The sequence below is a fragment of the Ciona robusta genome, chromosome 2 (assembly GCF_009617815.1).
Source record: "Ciona robusta chromosome 2, ASM961781v2".
Taxonomy (NCBI): Eukaryota; Metazoa; Chordata; class Ascidiacea; order Phlebobranchia; family Cionidae; genus Ciona; species Ciona robusta.
The window spans coordinates 6,899,660-6,922,636 of NC_143236.1; the positions used below are offsets into that span (position 1 = coordinate 6,899,660).

Genomic DNA, 22,977 nt, shown 5'->3' on the forward strand with positions numbered 1-22,977 from the left:
CTCACTTCATGAAGGTGTATACTGCCCAGTATAATTACCTGTATGTACACTTTACAATGCGCACGCAGAGTTATTTACCTTTATAAGTTTTTACAACATTATATATAAAGTTATCTTTGCAGAAGTAAACTGTTTAATCTTATTATAAACGTTGATAATTTTTATTCCTTTTACAGCGTCTCAAGTGAAAACCAAATTCCACTGTAATTATTCTATTTATTTGTTTGTTTATTTTATTTTCACTTTTTCTTTTAACTAAAACTGCATGCAACTAACCTTTATTATGTTACAATAGTGATCCATCCACTACAATAGGCAACCCCCATGCCTTGGACATGGAACGAAGGTAATCAAATGATCACTGTTTATTTCGCTGACAATTTGAAACAAAATTCAGCCCAATTAGGCTTTTTTCACTTACATCAAATTTTTTGCTTTTATTCCTTTTTGCAATAATTTTTTTGCTTATTACTTAATGTTTGCTTAAAGTAAAAGAACATATTGGTGTTATCCCATTTTGGCGTTAAATTTTTAAGCAAAAACAATAGGTCATTTTACTGAATAAGTAAATTTACTTATTAAAAAAAAGTGATCAGCTTAAGATGCAACCTACTTCCGATACATTTTTATTTGGCAAAACAATGTTTATCAATTTTATTTTGAAAATTTTATATTATTTCTATTTTATTTCATATTTTATTGGATTTGTTGTACTAGCATGCTGATATTTGCATCCACAGTTGTTTTATGTTTACGTTATATATCCATACTTTTAAACAGGCTGTTCAAGCTTACTTTCAAACTTTTGTACCTATTAAACTTTGTTTAAAGCAAACGTTTAAATTTTTGTAAACTGAATTTTTTAACAAAAAATGATTTATTTATCAAGCATTCCTCTGTGTTAAAAAAACTCATTTATTTTAAATATTTTGTTTTTACAGGCAACAACGCAAGACCAAGTAAGTGTTTCGTAATTTTGTATCTTGAGTGTGTTTTAAACCGTATGTATTATTATGTCGAACTATTTAATGTTATTATAATATCGATTATACCTGCATTGAGTAGCTTTATTGTTGGAATATAAAATTCTCTTAAATTTAACGACATATTATAAAATGATTGTTCCATTATATAATATTTGTGTAAATTTAAGATAATTTCATAAATAATATAGTTCATTTATGCAGTTTATTTATGCGAATAATTTGTATTTCCATTACTTTAAAAATTCTGCATAGATGGTAAAATGTTTCTAACTAAATCCTTTCTAAGATCTGTTATAAAATTGGACCGATTTCTTAAAATTTTCTACGATTTGGAAAATACCGAAGTTGCTGCATTAATAGAAGAAGAATATTCGGTTTGGGACCATTTTTTTCGGGACCATCCTCAGTTGTTTTTGCCATTTTTTTGGAAAATTTTGAAATACTTTGCTATTTAATCAATTTTTAGTTAAAGTGAATTTAGCAACTAATCGGTGTTGCAGAAAATATTTTGCCTTTTTTTATCGCGCATTTTATTATTTTCCATGCAAAATCATCAATTCTACATTTTTGGGGCAAAATCTGACGCTACTGGTCGGGTGATTGCTTATACCCTGGGCCTGTCAGCTAGGGTAATTTTCCTTTAAACAAATACACCATTTTATGAACATATTTACCAAAAAAATTCTTGTCTTTTGAAGGTACATTTAATGTGCTGTCATGCAGATTATGTTCCCCAAACCCATTTATATATTCATATTTTTGTCTTTTTGCAAGTTTACAAGATTCTGCACATTTTGCTGAAAATCTTCCCAAAAATTGTCATTACCTTTTATTTTCGAAGCATTTTGTTTCCACCCCGATGATTACCCGCATGTTTCCTTTTTTATTTTAGAGTGATTCAATTGGCTGAGTTTCTTGACTTACTTAAAGTCATGAAAGCAGATTCTGATTTTAAATTCTCAGAAGAGTATGAGGTGGTTATATTATTTCTATTGGATTTATATTGTTTCTATTTTCAGTTTCAATACAAACATTGCAACCCAAGTGGAGTTTAAAATATGTTGATTTTTTGTCAAAAGTTTTGGTTTAAAATCCAAAACCATCTTCAGTGATAAAACAAACTCTGTAAGGCCAAATTGTAACAGCTAACACTAATTGAAATAAAGACAAATATGGCCATGTTTGTGTTGAAACTGGCACAAAAATCTGTGTTTAATGCCCTTATGTTTTGTTTCGATTTTTAATTTTAAATTATGAGGTTTAACTTGAACAAAAGAAGTTTATATATTTAAATATTGTTTTACATTCAACCAGCACAAGCTAAAATTTCAGATTTTCAAAATGTTGACCCAGTAATTTCATACTTATACCTTAACAATACAAAATTTGTACCAAATTTTGTAAACTTGTGTTTTTTAATTGCCCAATAGTATTTTTAAACTTACCAAAATATTTGAAATTAAATTGAAACCCAGGAATTCAAGACCGTTGGGCGAGACCAGGCAACAGTTGCTGCTCTGTTGCCCGAAAATCGTGGCAAGAACCGTTACACCAACATTCTGCCATGTAAATATAATAACTATAATAACATCTGAATATAAAAACTTTTAAAGATATTTTAAAAGAGTTTGTAACCGATTTTCCCTTTTTCTTGTTTTCTTACATTTTATTACTGGACAAATTTGCCTTTTTACTAATTATAATTTTTTTAAAACTGTCTTCAAAAATTGCAACTAAAAAAAAACTTGGAGATAATTGGACATCTCTTTTAACAGACCAAATGAGTTGGCTTACCTGGCTTTGACATTTTCTGTAAAACTTTGCCCAAATATAGTAAAAGTTCCCTTAAAGGCCACCAGATTAAAAAGAGATAAAATGTGATAATGGGGGCAAAAGGACAAACTTGTTTTTGTGCTGACAATGTTAATAGTTTTATAACAATGGCCATTGTTTAGATGATGCAACTCGTGTAAAGTTATCTGCAATTGACGACGAACAAGGAACAGATTACATCAATGCTAACTTTATCCCGGTATGCTATTATTATATGAAAACTTTTTAAATGCAACAACGACATGCTACTATTTTATATGGTTAGAGGCAAATACTTTTAAATGGACATATTTTGCATTTTATTATGGAATGGTAAAAAATATGGTACCCATAAAAAGTGGTCACTAAAGGGTTGTAACATCCTTGGTGTCGAGATAATTGGCTAACTGGGGTCTAAAATTTCTCATGATGTACCACATCCAAGACTTATATAATCATATGATGTTTGTTGCTAGGGCAACAACAATCGTCAGCGCGAGTACATCGCCACTCAAGGTCCTCTCCCAGGAACAAAGGAAGATTTTTGGAGGATGGTTTGGGAGCAAAACTCGAGGAACATTGTGATGGTGACACAGACTGTGGAGAGAGGTGGGTCTTATATTATCTCAAAAAATAAATAATTGTGGTCTATTTTGTAGGAAAAGTGACGTTTTAAGTAAAAAGTTATCTTAATAAAAATGTGTTTAATTTTGTTGTTAAAAAAACTGTTGTTTTGTTTAAAAAAATTCTGATGCATTCAAACTTTATTAAAATTTCATCCAAGGCAAGATAAAGTGCGACCACTACTGGCCATTCGACAACGAACCAATCACAGTGGCTGATTACACGCTACAGATGACATCAGAATCCATTCTTCCTGAGTGGACGATCCGTGAATTCAAGATCACGCACGTGAGTTTCATGCCATAAGGATCATTCTTCACAAAATCATTAAAATTTTTGTTTGTTTTTTTTCTATAAAGTAATTTGCCATTTTACTTGGTGGTTTGGCAAAGAAAATTTAAATCTTTATTTCATATTTATTTTATAACCAACTTTGAAAGCTCACAGTAAAAGTACAGTTAACCAAAACCATGCAGAATACTTATCGTAATTGAACATATAATATTTAAAACCTTTACACAGAAAAACTTACTTAAGAAAATTTTCAAGGTATAAATATAGATGGTGGTTTTTGTAAATATTCTTCCAACGGCTTATGTGGTATTAAAGTAACAGAATGTATTCCCAGTGTTTTGTCTGCTTTGACAGATATAATACCCTACTTTTTTTTTCTTGTTTTTTACCAGCTGAGCTGTTGAAAGATTATTTACATTAGTAGCGGAAGTAAATTAATATTTGTGGTTATTGTAGATTAGTAACTTGGTTAAGGGTAACTTATGAGTATTAAAACTATACTTTTAAAACTTTAATGTAGACAGTAGTTTAGTTGTTGGGTTTGAGGTTGGTGTGTGCGATTTAGAAAAAAGAAACTTTTTATGATGTTTTTTAACTGACTATTAAAGATTTCTTAAAAAATGTACATTTATCAAGAAATTTAGTGATTTCCCCAAGTTTTTAACCATTTTCCAAATTTTTAAGCACTAAGAAGAAGTTTTTCTGCTTACACCATACTTTTTACCAGACCCCCCCCCCAAAATATGTTATATTTGCATTTGCTATAATGATTTTATATCACTACCCAGGGGTCTGACACTCGTAGGATCCGACAGTTCCATTACACAGTATGGCCCGATCATGGTGTGCCAGACACCGCTGAAACACTCGTTAAGTTCATTCGTTACGTTCGTCGAACTATTGACAGGGAAGCGAAACATAGCGGACCAACCGTTGTTCACTGCAGGTGGGTTGTGGTGTGTGGGCTTTTTGTTGTTGAGAAACAGAGGTCACAGGTTCAAAGCTGAGTAGAATGGCTTAGTATTTCAGTTTTAAAATCCGGAGTTTTTTATTTGTTAAAAATGTTGGTGTCTCTTGTTAATATGTCTGCCTATCCACACACTGCAATAGCTCGACTGTAAACACGGGTGTGGCAACAATGGGTAAATTCCTTTTTTTCACCAAAAACCACCAACTAAGAACTACATCATGTTTTACCCAATGTATGTAAAATACATAGTGTTTTACCTAAAGTATATAACATACACAGTGCTGGAGTTGGTCGTACAGGAACATTTATCGCAATGGATCGACTTCTTCAACATCTTCCCGACAATAATTACGTCGATATCTTTGGGATCGTTCATCAAATGCGAATCCATCGTGTGTTTATGGTGCAGACAGAGGTGGGCATAGAAATGTTATAAAATAACATGGAAACAATATATTTCAGAACAGTAACAATATATACATATATATATATATATATATATATATATTGCACAGTTGCATATATTGTATATTGGCATAGTAATGTTATATAACAACTTAGAAACAATATTATATCAACAGAGTAAATATATATATATATTGTAATAGAAACAATATTATTAGCCACAAACAAAGATATATAAATCTTTTTTAATTGTTGAGCAATTTGATTCGTACTAATATTTTAAATAATTATATTTATTTTCAACTCTTGCCTTAATCCAATGACATGCCTTGCTGTATATATATATCGAATGTTTTTTAAACAAAACTAAACATTCCTTCCCCCACAGAGCCAGTATATCCTCATCCACCAGATGGTTCAAGATATTCTCAACCGAGTTTATGACGAAGATGACGATGACCAGGAACCTGTGTATGAAAACACAACCACCATAAGTGATCCCATATATGAGAATGCTGAGTTTAATGGCAAGCAGAAGAATGGGGGAGTGGTCAACCCTGCTTTAATCAGCCCTTCTGAAGATGGTGAGTGTTAATTTTTAATTTTACTGAATTTTCTAAATGTTTTTAGTATAATACGGGTACTACATTTTAAAGGATTTTCCTGCTTTTTTTACTAAGTTTTTTAATAAAATTCCTCACTGCTTTTAACATAATACGAGTACTTTTCGGCTGTTTTCATATTTTTTGCTGTGTTCTAGGTTTTTATCATCTTTAGGTTTTTAACTAATTACAATTGGTATTTGTTTTATTTTTCACATCATAGATTTTAAGTTTTTTAGCTATAGTATATTTTTTTTTTCATTTTAATATATTTTTTCCATTTTTTTAACACATTCGTTTTTGTGTGTTTTTAAATATTCTTAATTTTTTAAAAAAACAATTTTGATGTTCTTGGTTTTAATCAATTCAAAATATGCACCATTTAATTATTATATTCCTGTTGTCTTGTGCAAATCATTTATTTTATCATCAGCAATTTAAACGTGATTTGTCTTTATGATAACGTCGATACAAATTGCTTTTCCTTGTTGTTTGTGGCTTGAACTGTAAGAAGCTATTCTGTTCTTTGTTCCCAAGTTACTTTAATATGTTTTGGCTTTCTACTCCATTTGGGTGAAGTGGAGGTTATCATCCAACTCTGGCCTAAATCTCAGGTTCCATGGCGTGACACGCTGCATGACCCCACCCATATACAAAGAGTGAGGTCCTACAGTAAGGCAGGAAGCTGAGATTTATATATAATTGGCCCATTAGCCCAATATGAAGATCCTTTTCTTCTTATTGATTCTTTTTATTTTTGTGTTGTAATAGTGACTTTTGTTTTATTCAAATATTTAACTTAATCTCACGGTATTTGATTCCAAATTTGTTTAATTCTGTATTTATTTTCTTTGCAACAAATCTGGTCCAATCCGTAAATGCATTGCTAAAAATATCCCAAACCTGTTAAAACGCATGCAATTATAGTCAAACACAATCCTATGAAGTGATTTTACTTCATTGATTGTATTGTTTACTGATTAATGCAGTGCGGAAAATTCTGGGGTGGCCTGCCCACCTTGCCACCCTAGGTTTGGCGCCTATGTTTCTTTGATCTTGTTCTGTTCTTTGTATAAATCAAAATATATGATGAAACAGTCAGTATTGTCTGTAGCATGTTTGTGTTGACCATTAATAACGTTTTTTTCGCATTCTAATCAAAAGGCATCAATGTTTTTAAACTACAAAGTTATACCATATCATTTTTAAAGGTTGCCACCTCTATACCCACAGTGAATTACTAAAGTTATGCAATATAAGCATAAATAGGGAATAACACGACATTTTTTTCATTAATGTTGTTAAAAATTCAATTTTCTCCATGTTTTTCACTTTGTATAGCTACTTTCAGATTTACAATTGATTTGGTGATTACTAATTTGGTGTTGTTGCTTTACTGTTTTATTTGGTGAATTTTTATAAAGATTTTTATACGATTTCATATATAGACATACACAGCAAATAGTGTGCTTTTCAACTTTTAAAAAAATCTTTAAAAAGTTGGATCTGCTACTATGAATATGCTGAATAAAATAGATCAAAATAAAGAAGACAGTGAAGAAGAAGGAGAAGAAGAGAGTGAGGAAGAAGGGGAAGAAGAGAGTGAAGAAGAAGGGGAAGAAGAGAGTGAAGAAGAAGGCAATGAAGAGAATGATCAGAATGAATCCAAACTCATCTCTGGATCAGGAGGTCCAAATCATGATCCTTCTGTGATCATTAAACAAGATGCAGTGGAAGAGACTTCGAAAGAAAGAGGTTTAAAAGAATCTTCAGTTCTTCCAAATCAAAATAACCAGCGATGAAAATTTTGCATGATCTTCATTTCTGGAGCTCTTGTTGTTGTTATTGTTGTGTCCTTGATGTTTGTAAGACCAGGGTTTCTCAAATTGTAGTGCCATGGCCTATTGCGGTGCCGTGGTGTATTGGAGGTGCCATGAAAAAACCCCATTTTCGTTTTTACCAATTATCTACAAGAGAGTTACAGCAGGAATTGTGTAAAATTATATCTACTTTTTTTTAAATGCGCTGCATACTGATCTAAAATATACCACTTCAAAACAGATTGAGAACCCCTGTGTATGACAAACATCCATTACTTTGAACTTATACGATCGCCCAACTTAAGCCTGTTGTCGTATTTTATAAATAACTTTTTTATTTGTTGTATTTGAAACAAAATGCAACATTTTAATATTAAATGTTTGGAAAAGACAATTTTAGGTTAAGTAACAAAACATAAACAAACAAAACCCATCCAGTAACTTGTTAAACCTTTTTTCTCCTAATTTTGAACCCTAACACATTTGTATCCTTTTTTTAGTATAAAAAAAATTATTTAGAACATTCTTGGTATGGTTTGGGTATTTTAAACCGATGGTTTTAAACTTTTACGCACTTGTTATCGCTCTCCTACCTCAGCAATTTTATGCTTCAATTCAATTTGAATTCAATCCAAAATTTGTTTCCACTATTTATAAAGAATTTATTTAATTATTGACTCCAATAATTATTACAGGATCTAAGGCAACAGTTGTCTGAAAACTAAGTAAGAATCATCATCTTTTATTTACAGCTTCGTCAAATCAAAATCTAATTTACCCACCCATAAATGAACCCCCTTACCCCAACCCTAATGTTGAACACACCCCTATGATTCGGGCATACACGGGGCTACCCCGAACCCCACTGAATCGTGACAAACACCCCACTCGCAGCTTATCAACCTATAACCCCTCTTACCCCCAAAAACCTGGGTATCCCCCTCCAAACCCCATTCCATACAATGAAGCGAAACTTGCAACCTTAGAATCCAAATCCCCGACCCACCAACCAATTTAATCTTTATATTATTTTTATTTTCTGCTTCACAAAAACTTCCTCATTTATCGAAATTTATTTATTTTTGAAAAAATTTGAAAAACAATTTTTAAACGTCATTTTTTTATAAAAATCATTTTCAAAAGTTTTGTTAACATAAAGTTGTAATACATAAAGTTTGTTTGTTTACTAATCTTCTGATATTTGCACATATCTTTTATGTATTAGAAGGTGTATGTATCTTGCGTGTGCCAGAAGATTGGTTGCAAAATCGCATATAATTAATCTTTCAACGGCTCATTTGGAAAAAAAAGGAGAAAAAAACAAAAATATTTTGACAGGCAAAACATCGGAAATACACTACGTTTTTTATACCAGATGAGCTGTTGAAATATTAAATACCTTTTCCTGGTAGCAGCAGCATAAAACACAAATACTTGAGGAAGTTTTGTGTTTATTTCCTTTTCTTACTTTACATTCATCATCATATAACCTTGTAACTTCATTACAAACATTTCAACTAATTACATTACACGTATCCTTACTGGTATAAAATGAAAACTAAATAAAATTCAACACAGGGTGCCGATAACCGTAAATTGAAACCTGTTTTGTATTGAACTGTTAAAACCATTACTTAACCATAAAAATATGTCATCCCTCTTCAAAATCTCATCTTACTGTTACTTCAGGCCTATATTCCCTGCAACACAAACCCATATTTGCAAAACATTTTATAACTCCCTGTAAAATAGTAATCTTACAAACCATTCCACATATTTAAAACTGTATATCCTCTTTCATAACCCATCATCACAACCCACCCTCTATTCTACTTCTATGCAAACCCCAACCCCCTATATATCACCCACTCTTGCCCCACACAAAATTTCACAAATGCCCCGAAACTATTCGTCTTGTCCACATAAATCTTAGCTATTGCCCCATTTTTACACCCCTACCAAGCTACCACCACCACCACCGAAACCCCCTATAACCCCATTTTCGCACCCATGCCCTTATCATTAGCCCACTCTACCCCCCCCCTCGTTTACAAAACCCTCAATAGCCCCCATTTCCACAACCCATTAACCTGGCCATCACCCCCAAACCCCCTATAGCCCCAAAACCCCCAACCCTCGCATGACCCATCATCATCATCCACCACACGAGGTACCCTGGTGTTTCATTCCTTGGTTATCACATTGGGGTATTTCCCTCATGCATGCCCTTGCGTTCACTCAGCACTTCTTTTTTTTGATTCGTTCACTTCAACTTTTTTGTTCTGTTTTGTGGTAAAATCAATTATTTAAATAACTTTTAACACATGTCGTTTTGTTGAAAATGTTTTCTGATATTTGTACAAAACTATTAAAATGCTTTTACTTGGTTTTTGAATGCACTGCAATCTATACTAAAACACAATATTTTTTGTAACTTCATTTATTTTTGTTGATTTTTTAATGTTTTTCTGTTATTTGCACATTTTCTTTTGTTTACATTTTTGATTATTGTATTAAATATTTATATTATTAGGGCCTTAAGTAAACACATGTGTATGTCTGTTGACCAAATCCATAACACTTCAAATTGTTAAATATGATAAAAGCATGGTAAAAAACACTGCATTTTAAACTGTATGTAAAGGCCTGACAAGTTAACTTAACAAGTTTTATAAATGCATGATCTCGTATCATCTCGTGCCTACAACTTTGCATTAGCACTGAACATTTCAGTTCGATATTTTGATTTGTGCAGAAGATTTATTTTTGTAATAAATTTTAAAATTTTAAAATTCTTGTTTGTTAGAATCTACGGACAGTGAATTTGATGATGATGATGATGATGAAGAACATCCGCGTGCATAAACTATTTCAAATTTGTGTAAATTTGGTATCCAGGGTTTTGTTGTGGGTGTAAAACTTGTATTTAAATCACATGCACCACGTTAGGTTTATTATTACGCACGATTCACATTGTCTTTTCTATTTAATTGTTCTAGAAAAGTGCACAATGCTGTATTCGTTTCTTTGTTTAATATTAATTAGCATAGTTACTAACCACCATAACGAACCCAAAAGTCAACAGATATGTTGCTTATGTTAGACCAGTCTAAGCTACAGCAGCCTGCGGCAAACTCAGTCTGCACTTTTTTGTAGATTTTTTCCTAATTTTGTCCTGTTTTCAGCAACTTCCAATTTTTTGTTATTTTTACATAAAATGAATTATTTAAATCGACCAATCACATACTTTTGATTGTTTTATCACTTGATCATAATTGTTATTTAACAATATTCATTGTTACTGGTTGATATTTATATTCCTTGCTTCAATTCCAACTTTTTTATTGTAATATTTCATAAAAGTAATTTTCAGTGATTCCCCATTCGGTGTGTTTTGTAGAGATTATTATCAGTAAAATGCACCATAATTTTAAAAAGGAAACACTGGCATAAAATATGCAATGCAATGTGTATATAGATAGATGTGGCACTTACCACTGAGTTGTGTATAATATTATGATGTCATAGTTTAACTTTGCTGAAATAAATCATGATCACAAATACTGTAATGTGATATGTCTTTTATAGATTATTGCTAGGAGGAAATATACTCAAAGAAACGAAAATTATGAATTCTATATTTTCCATATTGTTGTAAAGAAGAACCGGACCACCAGTCATAGGGCAAGTCACGTCCGAATTCATTTTTTGTCTAAATTTTATTTCATGATAGTCCATTTACAAAATTTGGTGTCCTAGCCTACTAGGTATATCAAACACAACGCATATAACGTAATAAGAATTCATAGCGTAAAATATTAAAACAACTTTATGCTTACAGTTTTACAATCATGATCACAAATACTGTAGTGTTTCATAGATTAGGGCTGCGAGGAAATATAATTAAAAAACAAAAGTCTTGAATTCTAAGTTTTCCATATCTTGTAAAGAAGACCTGTAAGACCAGTCATAAGTCAAGTCACGTCCGAGTCTATTTTTTTCCAAATTTTATTTCATGTTTATCTATTGACTGGTATCCCATCATACCCTACCAGGTATACTAAACATAACACCCAATCGGAATGCATATAACATAAAAGTAATAATTTAATAAAAACTTTATGCTTACAGTTTGATAAAAATTATTAACATAGTAGTAATAATTTTAAAAAACTGTATGCTTACAATCATGATCACAAATACTGTAGCCTTTTTTTGATTAGTGCCGCGAGGAAATATACTTAAAGAAACGAAAGTTATGAATTCTATATTTTTTATATCTTTGTAAAGAAGACCCGGACGACCAGCCATAGGGCAAGCCAAACAACCTGAACAAAACAAAATTTTGACAAAAAAAAGTTACTGAAGACAAACAAATACATGTTTTATGACTCGACTCATTCCCTGCGCAAACATTTATAAGTTTGCTAAACATTTAAGAAATTACTAGAATAACTCTTGGAAGGTTTACCAAATTTGAAGAATTTTTCCTAAAAATGACACATTACCACTAATATAAAACATACAGTTAAGAAAAGAATTTGCAAATTCTTGTCAGACCCCAATTTTTTTAAAATTTTTGTTGAATAAAACAAGCTTCCAAAAACTGAAACTGGTATTTGAAGGACCTGCAACAAAATGCATCCGTCCATCAGCCCCAACAAACGGGGATGTGACAGGTGTTATAGATGAATGCCGACATATTCTGTTGTAAAACGTTGAGCAGATCAAAGTAAAAAATAGTCTTTCCTTTGATATTTGGGAAATAAACAGCGGGCCAAGAATCATATTTCTCATAAATGGATTGAACTGAAAATAATTTCATTACCAAGCGACCCTCTTTCAGTCATGCCATAACCTTCTAAAAACTGAAACTTTGAATTAATTATTTTACAATTCAATAAAATTTTTCTAAAATGCTATTATGTCCAATCGAATAAATGTACTACGCCATATCACGAATTGTTTTATTTCGACAACAACAAATTTACAGCGAAAACTTTATGGTTTGAATTTTCCTGCTTCATTACTTTTTCACCAAGCAAACAATTATGTGCAAACCTATTATAAATATCTCATTTTAATGAATTTCATTTTAACTCAATTACGTTAAACTGATATGGGATTGGCCTCCTGGTGGGTTGGAGAAACGAGAGCTTGGTCGTGAACTATCTTCCGCCTGACCCCCTGTATAAATCAAGCTTTAAACTAAGTAATATCAATGATTGTAGTTTGCTAAATAATGCAAGTTTTCTGTTTTATACAACTCATGCCTGTGAGTGACCACATTTGTAATTTGGGGATTTTTTGAATGTATAGTTGAAAATTTAGATAACACAGAAGTAACATGTTGGAACAATTGTTGTCAAGTGTCTTGCAATACTATGTGTACTAACAAGTTTCAAGAATTTTAACAATCCTTTAGAAACTACTAAAATATGTATCTCAGAAGCACCTAGATTTAACATACACCATAAATTTTTGACAATAAATGAAATATGTATGACTTTAAAATAAAACAATTTTGAGCTTTTTTTAATCACCTGAAAAACTCCATCCTGATTGGTGCATAGCTCTGTGACCAGATCCTCTGGAAAATCGCTCAGGAGTTGTCACTTTGTTAGCTCCTGTGTTGTCAGTGACAATTCCATTGATGCCACGAAAAAGTGCCGAGTCTGGGGTTGGTGCTACGCGTGTTTTGTGCAACAAATCTTTGGTTGTCAAACGGTTGTAAATTGAAGGCGAACAAACTGGTCGTTCAACCATATCTCCCATGGATTGAACCACGCTAATCTGAAAATATAACTTTTTTGAAATGGGTCTTAATTTTTGGAACAATTAAGATGATAAATTAAAAACCGCTGGGTTTCTAGATTCCAAAACGCAACAAGAAAATAAACCGTTGTACAAAAAATTTAGAAACCCCCATATAAATTAATTTCTCATAGGGAATTGTAGGTAATTAAAACAAAAAATTGGAGCCTAAGTAAGTAGCATATGGCACCTTGGACCAAAAAAATAAAAAAATATTAAATATGTTTGAATATTAAATCAATCATTTTCTGGAAAAATTTTATAACTGGAGACTTTAGAAATAGGGGGGTAGCTCTAAACTTAAAGTAGTCACACCTTGTAATACACAGTATACTGTATGTTATTGTTAGGGTCGGTTCCTAAAAGTGGGCCAAGACAGTTTGGCATTCTCAGGAATTAATAAATCTCACCTGTCCGTCATTGTAGACAACTTTTCCATGTGCCACAACCACTGAAGGGCGCCCTTTACTTTCAACACCTTCGAACGCACTGGTGCAGTCTGGTTTTGTTACAGCGAACTCAGAAGCAGTTTCAGCCAATGAGAGAGCTTCGTTAACTTTCCACACCACCAGGTCGGCATCAGATCCAACTGCAATTCTGCCTTTACGAGGATACAGATTAAGGAACCGCGCAGCATTGGTGCTGGTCAACGAAACAAATTGATTTTCATCAATTTTGCCTTTTTCCTGCGAACAATAATAAGTAATTATATTTTATCTTGACTTTAATGTATTAATACTTATTTTATCTTTATGTGGTAGACAACAACAGTTGTTATAACATAGATGTTCTGTTAGCAAAATTTTCATCTCACCACCCCAGTGGTCCATACTGCCATCATGCGTTCATAAACACCATTTGTTCCTGGTGGAATTTTCATGAAGTTTTTTCTCCCCAGTTTAACTTTATCGTGATCGTTGTAAACACTGTGACCGCTCGACACAAACTGTAAGGCTCCACTGCATGTATTCAAAGGTTCAGTTTTATATTTAAGAATATATTTATGTCTCTACATGTGTGAAAACATATGTGTCTGTAAATGAATAAGGATTCAGGGACACGTATGTACCTATAAAGCTGGGGTAGTTAAGTGCCTGTTTAAGTTTATCCACAATAGCATAATTAAAATTGTCTTGCTTTTTGAAAGTAAAAAAAAAATTCTTTATTTAATATCATTACTATTGTAACTCACTATAAAAATTACCTCATTATAAAATAGCTGTAATTTATTATAAAAAATAAAATTACTTCAATTGATTATAAAATTACTGTAATTAATTATAAAGTTTCTGTAACTCTTTATAAAATTAATGTAATTTATTATAAAACTATTATAATTCATTATAAAAATTATTGTAATTCGATATAAAATTACTGTAATTCATTATAAAATTACTGTAATTCATTCTAAAATAATTGTAATTCATTATAAAATTACTGTAATTCATTATAAAATTATTGTAATTCATTATAAAAATTATTGTAATTCATTATAAAATTGGTGTAATTTATTATAAAATTACTGTAATTCATTATAACACTACTGTATTTCATTATAAAATTAGTGTAATTCATTCTAAAATTATTGTAATTCATTCTAAAATTATTGTAATTCATTATAAAATTGGTGTAATTTATTATAAAATTACTGTAATTCATTATAACACTACTGTATTTCATTATAAAATTAGTGTAATTCATTCTAAAATTATTGTAATTCATTCTAAAATTATTGTAATTCATTATAAAATTAGTGTAATTCATTATAAAATTATTGTAATTCATTATAAAAATTATTGTAATTCATTATAAAATTGGTGTAATTTATTATAAAATTACTGTAATTCATTATAACACTACTGTATTTCATTATAAAATTAGTGTAATTCATTATAAAATTAGTGTAATTCATTCTAAAATTATTGTAATTCATTCTAAAATTATTGTAATTCATTCTAAAATTATTGTAATTCATTATAAAATTATTGTAATTCATTATAAAAATTATTGTAATTCATTATAAAATTGGTGTAATTTATTATAAAATTACTGTAATTCATTATAACACTACTGTATTTCATTATAAAATTAGTGTAATTCATTATAAAATTAGTGTAATTCATTCTAAAATTATTGTAATTCATTATAAAATTACTGTAATTCATTATAAAGTTATTGTAACTCATTATAAAATTACTGTAATTTATTATAAAATTAATGTAATTCATTATAAAATTATTGTAATTCATTATAAAATGACTGTAATTGATTATAAAATTACTGTAATTCATTATAAAATGACTGTAATTGATTATAAAATTACTGTAATTCATTATAAAATAGCTGTAATTCATTATAAAATTACTGTAATTCATTACAAAATTACTGTATTTCATTATAAAATTAGTGAAATTTATTATAAAATTGATGTAATTCATTATAAAATTATTGTAATTTATTATAAAATTAATGTAATTCATTATAAAATTATTGTAATTCATTATAAAATTAGTGTAATTTATTATAAAATGACTGTAATTGATTATAAAATTACTGTGAAATATTAAAAAATTACTGTAATTCATTATAAAATTACTGTATTTCATTATAAAATTAATGTAATTCATTATAAAATTACTGTATTTCATTATAAAATTACTGTAATTCATTATAAAATTATTGTAACTCATTATAAAATTACTGTAATTTATTATAAAATTAATGTAATTTATTTTAAAATTACTGTAATTCATTATAAAATTACTGTAATTCATTATAAAATTACTGTAATTCATTATAAAATTACTGTAATTCATTATAAAATTATTGTAATTCATTATAAAATTACTGTAATTCATTATAAAATTACTGTAATTCATAATAAAATTACTGTAATTCATTATAAAATGACTGTAATTGATTATAAAATTACTGTGATTCATTATAAAATTATTGTAATTCATTATAAAATTACTGTATTTCATTATAAAATTACTGTAATTCATTATAAAATTATTGTAACTCATTATAAAATTACTGTAATTTATTATAAAATTAATGTAATTTATTATAAAATTACTGTAATTGATTATAAAATTACTGTAATTCATTATAAAATTATTGTAACTCATTATAAAATTACTGTAATTTATTATAAAATTAATGTAATTTATTTTAAAATTACTGTAATTCATTATAAAATTATTGTAACTCATTATAAAATTACTGTAATTTATTATAAAATTAATGTAATTTATTATAAAATTATTGTAACTCATTATAAAATTACTGTAATTTATTATAAAATTAATGTAATTTATTATAAAATAACTGTATTTCATTATAAAATTACTGTAATTCATTATAAAATTACTGTAATTTATTATAAAATTAATGTAATTTATTATAAAATTACTGTAATTCATTATAAAATTACTGTAATTCATTATAAAATTACTGTAATTCATTATAAAATTACTGTAATTCATTATAAAATGACTGTAATTGATTATAAAATTACTGTAATTCATTATAAAATAGCTGTAATTCATTATAAAATTAGTGAAATTTATTATAAAATTACTGTAATTCATTATAAAATAGCTGTATTTCATTATAAAATTAGTGAAATTTATTATAAAATTACTGTAATTCATTATAAAATTATTGTAATTTATTATAAAATTACTGTAATTGATTATAAAATTAATGTAATTCATTATAAAATTAGTGTAATTTATTATGAATTTTTGTAATTCATTATAAAATTATTGTAACTCATTATTAAATTACTGTAATTTATTATAAAATTAATGTAATTCATTATAATATTATTATAATTCATTATAAAAATATTGTACAGCCCAAATAATAATGCCAGAACAAATACATTAACCAATATGTAATAATCAATTGTTAAACATTGTCTTATAAAAGCAGAAAGACAATAGGAATCAACAAAACATTCTAAACTAGTTTGGAATCCTCTGGTATTCGTTACAGATTAGGCTGGTGGATAGTGTTGGAGGTTGATAGTTTTTAGGTAGGGGTTATTGGTTATTGGGTTAGTGGTTAGGGGTTGGGGGTTAGCAGTTAGGGGTAAAAATTCACCGACACTCCCAGTTTAAACAAATTACCCTGCAAGTGCATTCATGATATTTTCACTCCCATTTTTACGTAATGGTGGCCGTGTGACGCATGAAGCTGCTTTATTCCAGGAAGGATCAGAATAAACAGAGCCATCTTGAACAAGAGCTACAGCTAATGCTTGTCCGTATACTGTTTGTCCTGAAATAGGGAAGAGACTTTGAATGGATGAATGACTTAAAGTTCTAGATACTTTTAGAATGAATAAAAACCTAATATTCTTGTGTGAAATGGCAGTAGCCTAAGATATTATAAGTGTAAGATCAAATTAATCTTTAGAACAGTTTCGTTAAAAAATCCTAACCCATTTAACAAGTTTTGACTGTTTCATCTAACTACATGGTTTTCTGTAAAATCTTTAGACGTGAAAGACTTCTTAAATCAATGAATAGTCAAGATTTTCTGTTAGGAAATTCCAGGACGGGAAAGACCCCAACATAAAATAGAAAACATAAAGGTAAATGGCATCTGTACAACGTATTGACGAAAACAAATAACTATATTCCAACTCAGGTATATCTAAAATACCTTCGGTTCTTGCTTTGTTAATGAGATCAATCGCCTTCCTTCCCGTCACATTCCAGAACAACAGTGGACAATCAACTTGATTCGAAATCGTCAAAGCTCTGTTTATTGCCTCTGCTTCAATCTATAGCGTAATGGTGGACGCATGAAAAATTGTTGAATAAATTTTACTTGTTTTTCCGAAAGCGGCGGGGAAACGACAGTAGTTAGAACACGAGTGCGGTGGATTAGGCGCCTATACATCGAAAACCAAAGTGTTCCCGGTTCGATGCTCGACGGCGGTATTAACACTGATCGCGTATGTGTCCTTGCGCAAGACACTTAACGGACATTGCACCAACCCAGCGGTCAATAATGGGTTGTCCAAATTGTAAGCCATATCAAAAACAAAATCATACACAAAGGTGAAAAGAGTGGTAACTCGTAAGCACACGAGGATAAAAAATGTTGCAAAACTATACGCGCCTGAGTGCGATGCGGTTTCGCGGCCCCGTTCGCACAAAGGATTTAAATGGGCTTTCCGAGTGTTGGGGTGTTTGGGTAATGTGTCAAATGTGGCCTAAATCCCAGGTCCTTGATAGGGACTTCACCCATAAGGAATAAAAAAATATATATGTACTGTATATATACAGTGGGATAGGGGAAGATGGGACACTTTTAACTCTATTTTCTCGTCCCATTTAGTAGCAAACAAAGAACATTAAAAGAAATATGAAACTATGTCCTCGTGACTCTAATAGACAGTTGTTAATTTTTTAAAACACGGTCAGGATTTCTGGATATTGTGTGCTAAAGGTGTCCCATCTTCCCCCACCCTACTATATATATATATATAGAACACAAGTGTTCTTTTTGTAAACTATGAAGGACATTTTAAACATTAACCTACCGCGGACAGATGTTACTGTAATAAACATGAAAGTAATATCGTTTACCTTTTCGTTTCTGCACTTTAATATATTCTCTGGCAACACGTTCCCCTCTGCAAGTAATCTCTCTCCTTCCTTCTTTATTATTGAACCATTCTCAGCATGAACAAGAGCGACGCATCCAATCTCTCTAATGTGTTTCAAGACATCGTACAACTGCAAGAAAACAGAAAAATTCTCAGAGAAGTGAATGAATAAATGTAACTTGCCTATTTTCGCGTAATGGGACAATGATAGTAGTTATAACATGAGTGTTCGACTTTTTTACACCTGGTGCCTGCTTACGATTTAGAACAATATTGTGCCCAGTTCCAATCATGCCCAGTGTCAAAGCCCTGACCTCGAACGTAGCAGACCATTTGTTCAAAATATAAGCGATTCAAAACGTCATACCTAGTACGCGTGCCGACTAGCACAGCATGTGCTAAAAAGTTTAGAGACAACGACAAAAAATATCGTTTTTCTTCTTTAATTTAAGAGATCCGGTCTCTACATTATTTATAATATAATTACGTAGCCGCTTGGGAATTGGTCCACTCACGAGCCTTTAACTAAAGGCAGGTGTCCCACGTAACTTAATCCAATCCGTTACCTCATTCGTCATAAAACAAAAGATCAAAAACCTAAAAAAATCTCAAAAATGATAAAACTTCAAAAATAGAAACAAAAATGCCAAAATATTTTGCATCCTTATAGTAGGATGGGAAAAGATGGGACACATTTTATACACATGATATCCAAACATCGTGATCGTGTTTTAAACGATTAACAACGGTCTATGGGAATCGTGAGGATACGGTTTTACAATTTTTTGAATGTTCTTCGCTTAATACCAAATTGGACGAGAAAATAAAATGAAAAGTGTCCCGTCTTCCCCTACCCTACTATATTACATACTTATAATACAGCAGGCGGCAAAAACAGATATGATTTACCTCTTCGTCTGTTAGTTGCCACTGCCCACTCATAAAAACTCTGAACGTATTAACTCCGTGATTGATTGACAGTTTCGTCATCGCTTCTTTGACGTCATCATCCCATGACGTCACATCTACGTGTAAACTGACGTCACAGCAGCTAGCTTCGCAGGCTTCGGATTTTTTATTGAATGAAGAAACTAGTTTCCCTTTTTCGCCCGTTGAGAAACTAACTGTGAAAAATAATAAATTGGATTGTATGTTTCAATCAGAGCCATAGAAATACCGAGTAGTCCAACCCATTGTTACGTAAAACACAAATTGAACGGCAATTTGGGTCCAAAATAACACAGTAGGTATAGGGAAAATGCATGTTTTTCGGTAAATTAGAGAAAAACTTGAGTCTAAAAACAAATTTAAAGGTTGAAAGGTGTAAAAAACAAGTGTTATTTGTTTTCTGTATCAAAAAAAGTCAAAAACTGGAATTAGAAGCGGTTGATTTGTGACGTTTTAGTCATTTAATGCGGGTAAATTTATATGTTTTTTCAAAAAAATGTTTGGTAATGTAAATAGAAGCTGTTTTACGCCTTTTCACAAAAGGAAATCGCAAATAAAACTCAACAAGTTCGTTTAAACTCATTGCGAAAGTCACCGCTTTTGCTCTATTTTGAACACACAAAGACGGCAGTTGGACTACTCGGTGTTTTTACGACTCTGGTTTCAATACCACGAGCGTACCAGTTAAACAACGGGGTCGTCAGTCGATAAAGTACCAGGGACAAAACATCATACCGATAACACGGTTTTTATAACACGGACTTTCTGTTTTTTAAGTCTCGTGTTACGAGATAACACTTATGTAATTTTGCGGGTGATTGTTTTGGATGATAGTAACCCATAAAGGACCACTGGGGTTGGACCAATTTGGCGTTAGATGTCTTGCCCAGGGACACATACGGTCACAATGTTAGCAACGTCGAGCCTCGAAGCTATCACTTATAGGCTAGACTAGAGGCAGGGAGGCAAGCTCACGCTCATTGTCGGGTTTTAAAATCAATGTCGTCTTGTACACCAAACAAATATACCTCATGCTCACTGTCGAGACATATATACGATTCTCATATATTACCTATAGTGGTGGTCCCACCCAACAGGGCTGCTCTTGATGCGCTGTAGCAATTATCGACCGACGTGACGTCATTAACAGTGACGTCATCCAGCACTGGGTTATTATCGAATTCGACAGCCAGATCAATACCACCCGGTACAATAAGCGCACCAGTAGCATCGATACACGTCACACCACCGGGGATTGTGAGGTCATTACCAACCTGTCTGATGTAACAATGGGGTTTCAATATAAAGTTTATTAGGCCAACGTATTGGGTTTATTATGGCATGAAGATAGATATATGTCGATATAAGAGGTAAAGACCATTACGACACTGGTGTTAAAGAATCTAGAGTACGACCATACTACAAGTACGTGCAATTTCCAATATTAGATGCATAAAGTAGCCACTGAATGAGAGTATGCGGTTGCTTTTGGCAACCATTTCTATTAGGCCGGGGTATTTTTTTCCTATTTTTATCGTCCCGTTACAAAACTTAATTCAAACCTTATAACTCCATTTTCAACAAAGATGTCAGCTTTGGTTGTCAAGTCAGAGTTGACAATTCGACCTCCTTTTATGTGAAGTCGCTCGCCACTCTGCAAAACGAAGCAAGAATTACAATATTTATAGGGTGGGGTAAGACTGGATACCCTTAGCACATAATAACCATCGTGATTTAAACAAATAACAACGGTCTATGGTAGTCATAAAATGCGGTTTTATAATTTTTCAATGCTCTTTGTTTACCACCAAATGTACCAAAAAAATATAGAAAAGGGTGTCCCATCTTCCCCTACGGTATAAGATTTAGCGTGCGACATAATTTCAAGCAAAAAATGTTATAAAATGCCTAAATTGTAAAATATATCATAGGCCTACCGCAATTTTCGGAATAGTTTTTCGAATTGGAGAAGATTTGGGAAAGTCCATGTTAATGTTCGAATCAGTTTTGTGAATGAAGTCGACGTTTGGTAACTATGCTGCTGTAATGGTTAAAATATATTATTTGTGTTCGATAAAAATATTTGCACCCAATTCAACAAGTTGAAATAACAAAGAAAACTATTGAATAACTTTAAGTATATTACAAAGTAGACGTGTTAGGCTAACTCTTGCATTTATAAGTTAATTATATAGGCCGAACGCTATTAGAATCAATCTGTACAGGCTGTTTTAAGTATGCGACAGTTTTGCGCGGTTAAAAATATTTATAGAGCACAACGGTATACTGCTACTGCAAATAGTTTCGAAATCGTAATCTCTGTACCTAAAGGGGTCTACATTCTACATGTCTACAGCATTTAAAGAAATATAAAGGAAAGTTTCGTTTCGAAACAACTGTTACATTTACATTACTTTAACAAATATAAAACAAATAGCCAGCAAAACATCTAAATTAGTCGTTCACACAAATAACTGCATAAGATTATTCTGCGTCGTTTACACAGTCTGTCTGTACAGTCTGCGCTTAATTAAAACAGGTTTAAGATGAACATAGCAACTGGCTGAGATGAATTGATCCATCGATTATAGATGACCTAAGGCACCCAAACACACCGAACAGACGAGTAAACAGATATAAAGCTAATATGCAACATCTGTATATAATTAGTAGATCGTACGTAGCATGTTTTAGAGTAAGTTTATACAACTATAGACAGAAATGTTTTGCTAACATTGTAAAATATTTTTTTAAAGTTTTTACTGAAAATGATGTAATATTAAAGCAAATCTGAGCCTATAACTTGACTGGACTGATTGATATCAACGCAACAAATACAACGTTCATGAAAAAATGGCTAAAAATATTATAGTAGAGTGGGGGAAACCTTTAGTACTTTATATCTAAATATCCTGATCGTGTTTTAAACAAGTAACAACGGTCTATGGGAGTCGTGAAGATAAGGTTTTATATTTCTTTAAATGTTTTGTGACCCATCTTTCCCCACCCTACTATACTACTTATACACACGTTTTTATTTGGCATTAAAATGAATAAAAATGCCAATACAACAGTT

The 22,977-nt window shown here is 31.1% G+C and overlaps 2 protein-coding genes across 33 annotated transcripts in view; one reads left to right on the forward strand and one right to left on the reverse strand.

The window, feature by feature from the left end:
• LOC149740689 (receptor-type tyrosine-protein phosphatase eta-like) overlaps positions 1-11,076 on the forward strand; it is a 40,658-nt gene extending 29,582 nt beyond the window's left edge. For 18 of the 32 annotated variants that reach the window (XR_016384467.1, XR_016384469.1, XR_016384478.1 and 15 more), the window contains 14 exons: positions 177-203; positions 296-346; positions 942-959; positions 1,273-1,360; positions 2,462-2,552; positions 2,942-3,018; positions 3,275-3,407; positions 3,583-3,710; positions 4,505-4,662; positions 4,966-5,101; positions 5,480-5,675; positions 7,230-7,448; positions 8,266-9,683; positions 10,320-11,076. Coding sequence is in view for 6 of the 32 variants with exons in the window: in XM_089873355.1 (XP_089729481.1) it covers positions 177-203; positions 296-346; positions 942-959; positions 1,273-1,360; positions 2,462-2,552; positions 2,942-3,018; positions 3,275-3,407; positions 3,583-3,710; positions 4,505-4,662; positions 4,966-5,101; positions 5,480-5,675; positions 7,230-7,448; positions 10,320-10,378 (1,381 nt within the window). In the remaining 26 variants the exon portion in view is untranslated. Of the gene's footprint in view, positions 1-176; positions 204-295; positions 347-941; positions 960-1,272; positions 1,361-1,878; positions 1,961-2,461; positions 2,553-2,941; positions 3,019-3,274; positions 3,408-3,582; positions 3,711-4,504; positions 4,663-4,965; positions 5,102-5,479; positions 5,676-7,229; positions 7,449-8,208; positions 8,239-8,265; positions 9,684-10,319 lie in introns of all 32 variants that reach the window. The other 14 variants (XM_089873357.1, XM_089873359.1, XM_089873360.1 and 11 more) reach the window with 10 other exon arrangements.
• A 1,390-nt stretch (positions 11,077-12,466) lies between these two features.
• Positions 12,467-21,991, reverse strand: LOC149740690 (dihydropyrimidinase-related protein 2-like). The gene is made up of 11 exons (XM_089873387.1): positions 21,839-21,991; positions 21,464-21,555; positions 20,974-21,179; positions 19,863-20,077; positions 18,934-19,083; positions 18,002-18,122; positions 17,464-17,614; positions 14,142-14,286; positions 13,738-14,013; positions 13,057-13,306; positions 12,467-12,700 (listed from the first exon to the last, which is right to left on the reverse strand). The coding sequence occupies exons 1-11, from the start codon at positions 21,887-21,889 to the stop codon at positions 12,618-12,620; spliced, it is 1,740 nt and encodes a 579-aa protein (XP_089729513.1). The 5' UTR covers positions 21,890-21,991; the 3' UTR covers positions 12,467-12,617.
• Between the last annotated feature and the right edge of the window lie 986 nt (positions 21,992-22,977).

Bases quoted from the DNA above. Each gene is read 5' to 3' on its own strand.
- LOC149740690 (XM_089873387.1), bottom strand. From the start codon at position 21,889: ATGGACTTTCCCAAATCTTCTCCAATTCGAAAAACTATTCCGAAAATT. The intron at 20,078-20,973 runs GTAATATATGAG...TATTTTTCACAG, and splicing joins GGGTGGGACCACCACTATAG to TTAGTTTCTCAACGGGCGAA. The intron at 19,084-19,862 runs GTAAATCATATC...GTTTTCTTGCAG, and splicing joins GGCAACTAACAGACGAAGAG to TTGTACGATGTCTTGAAACA.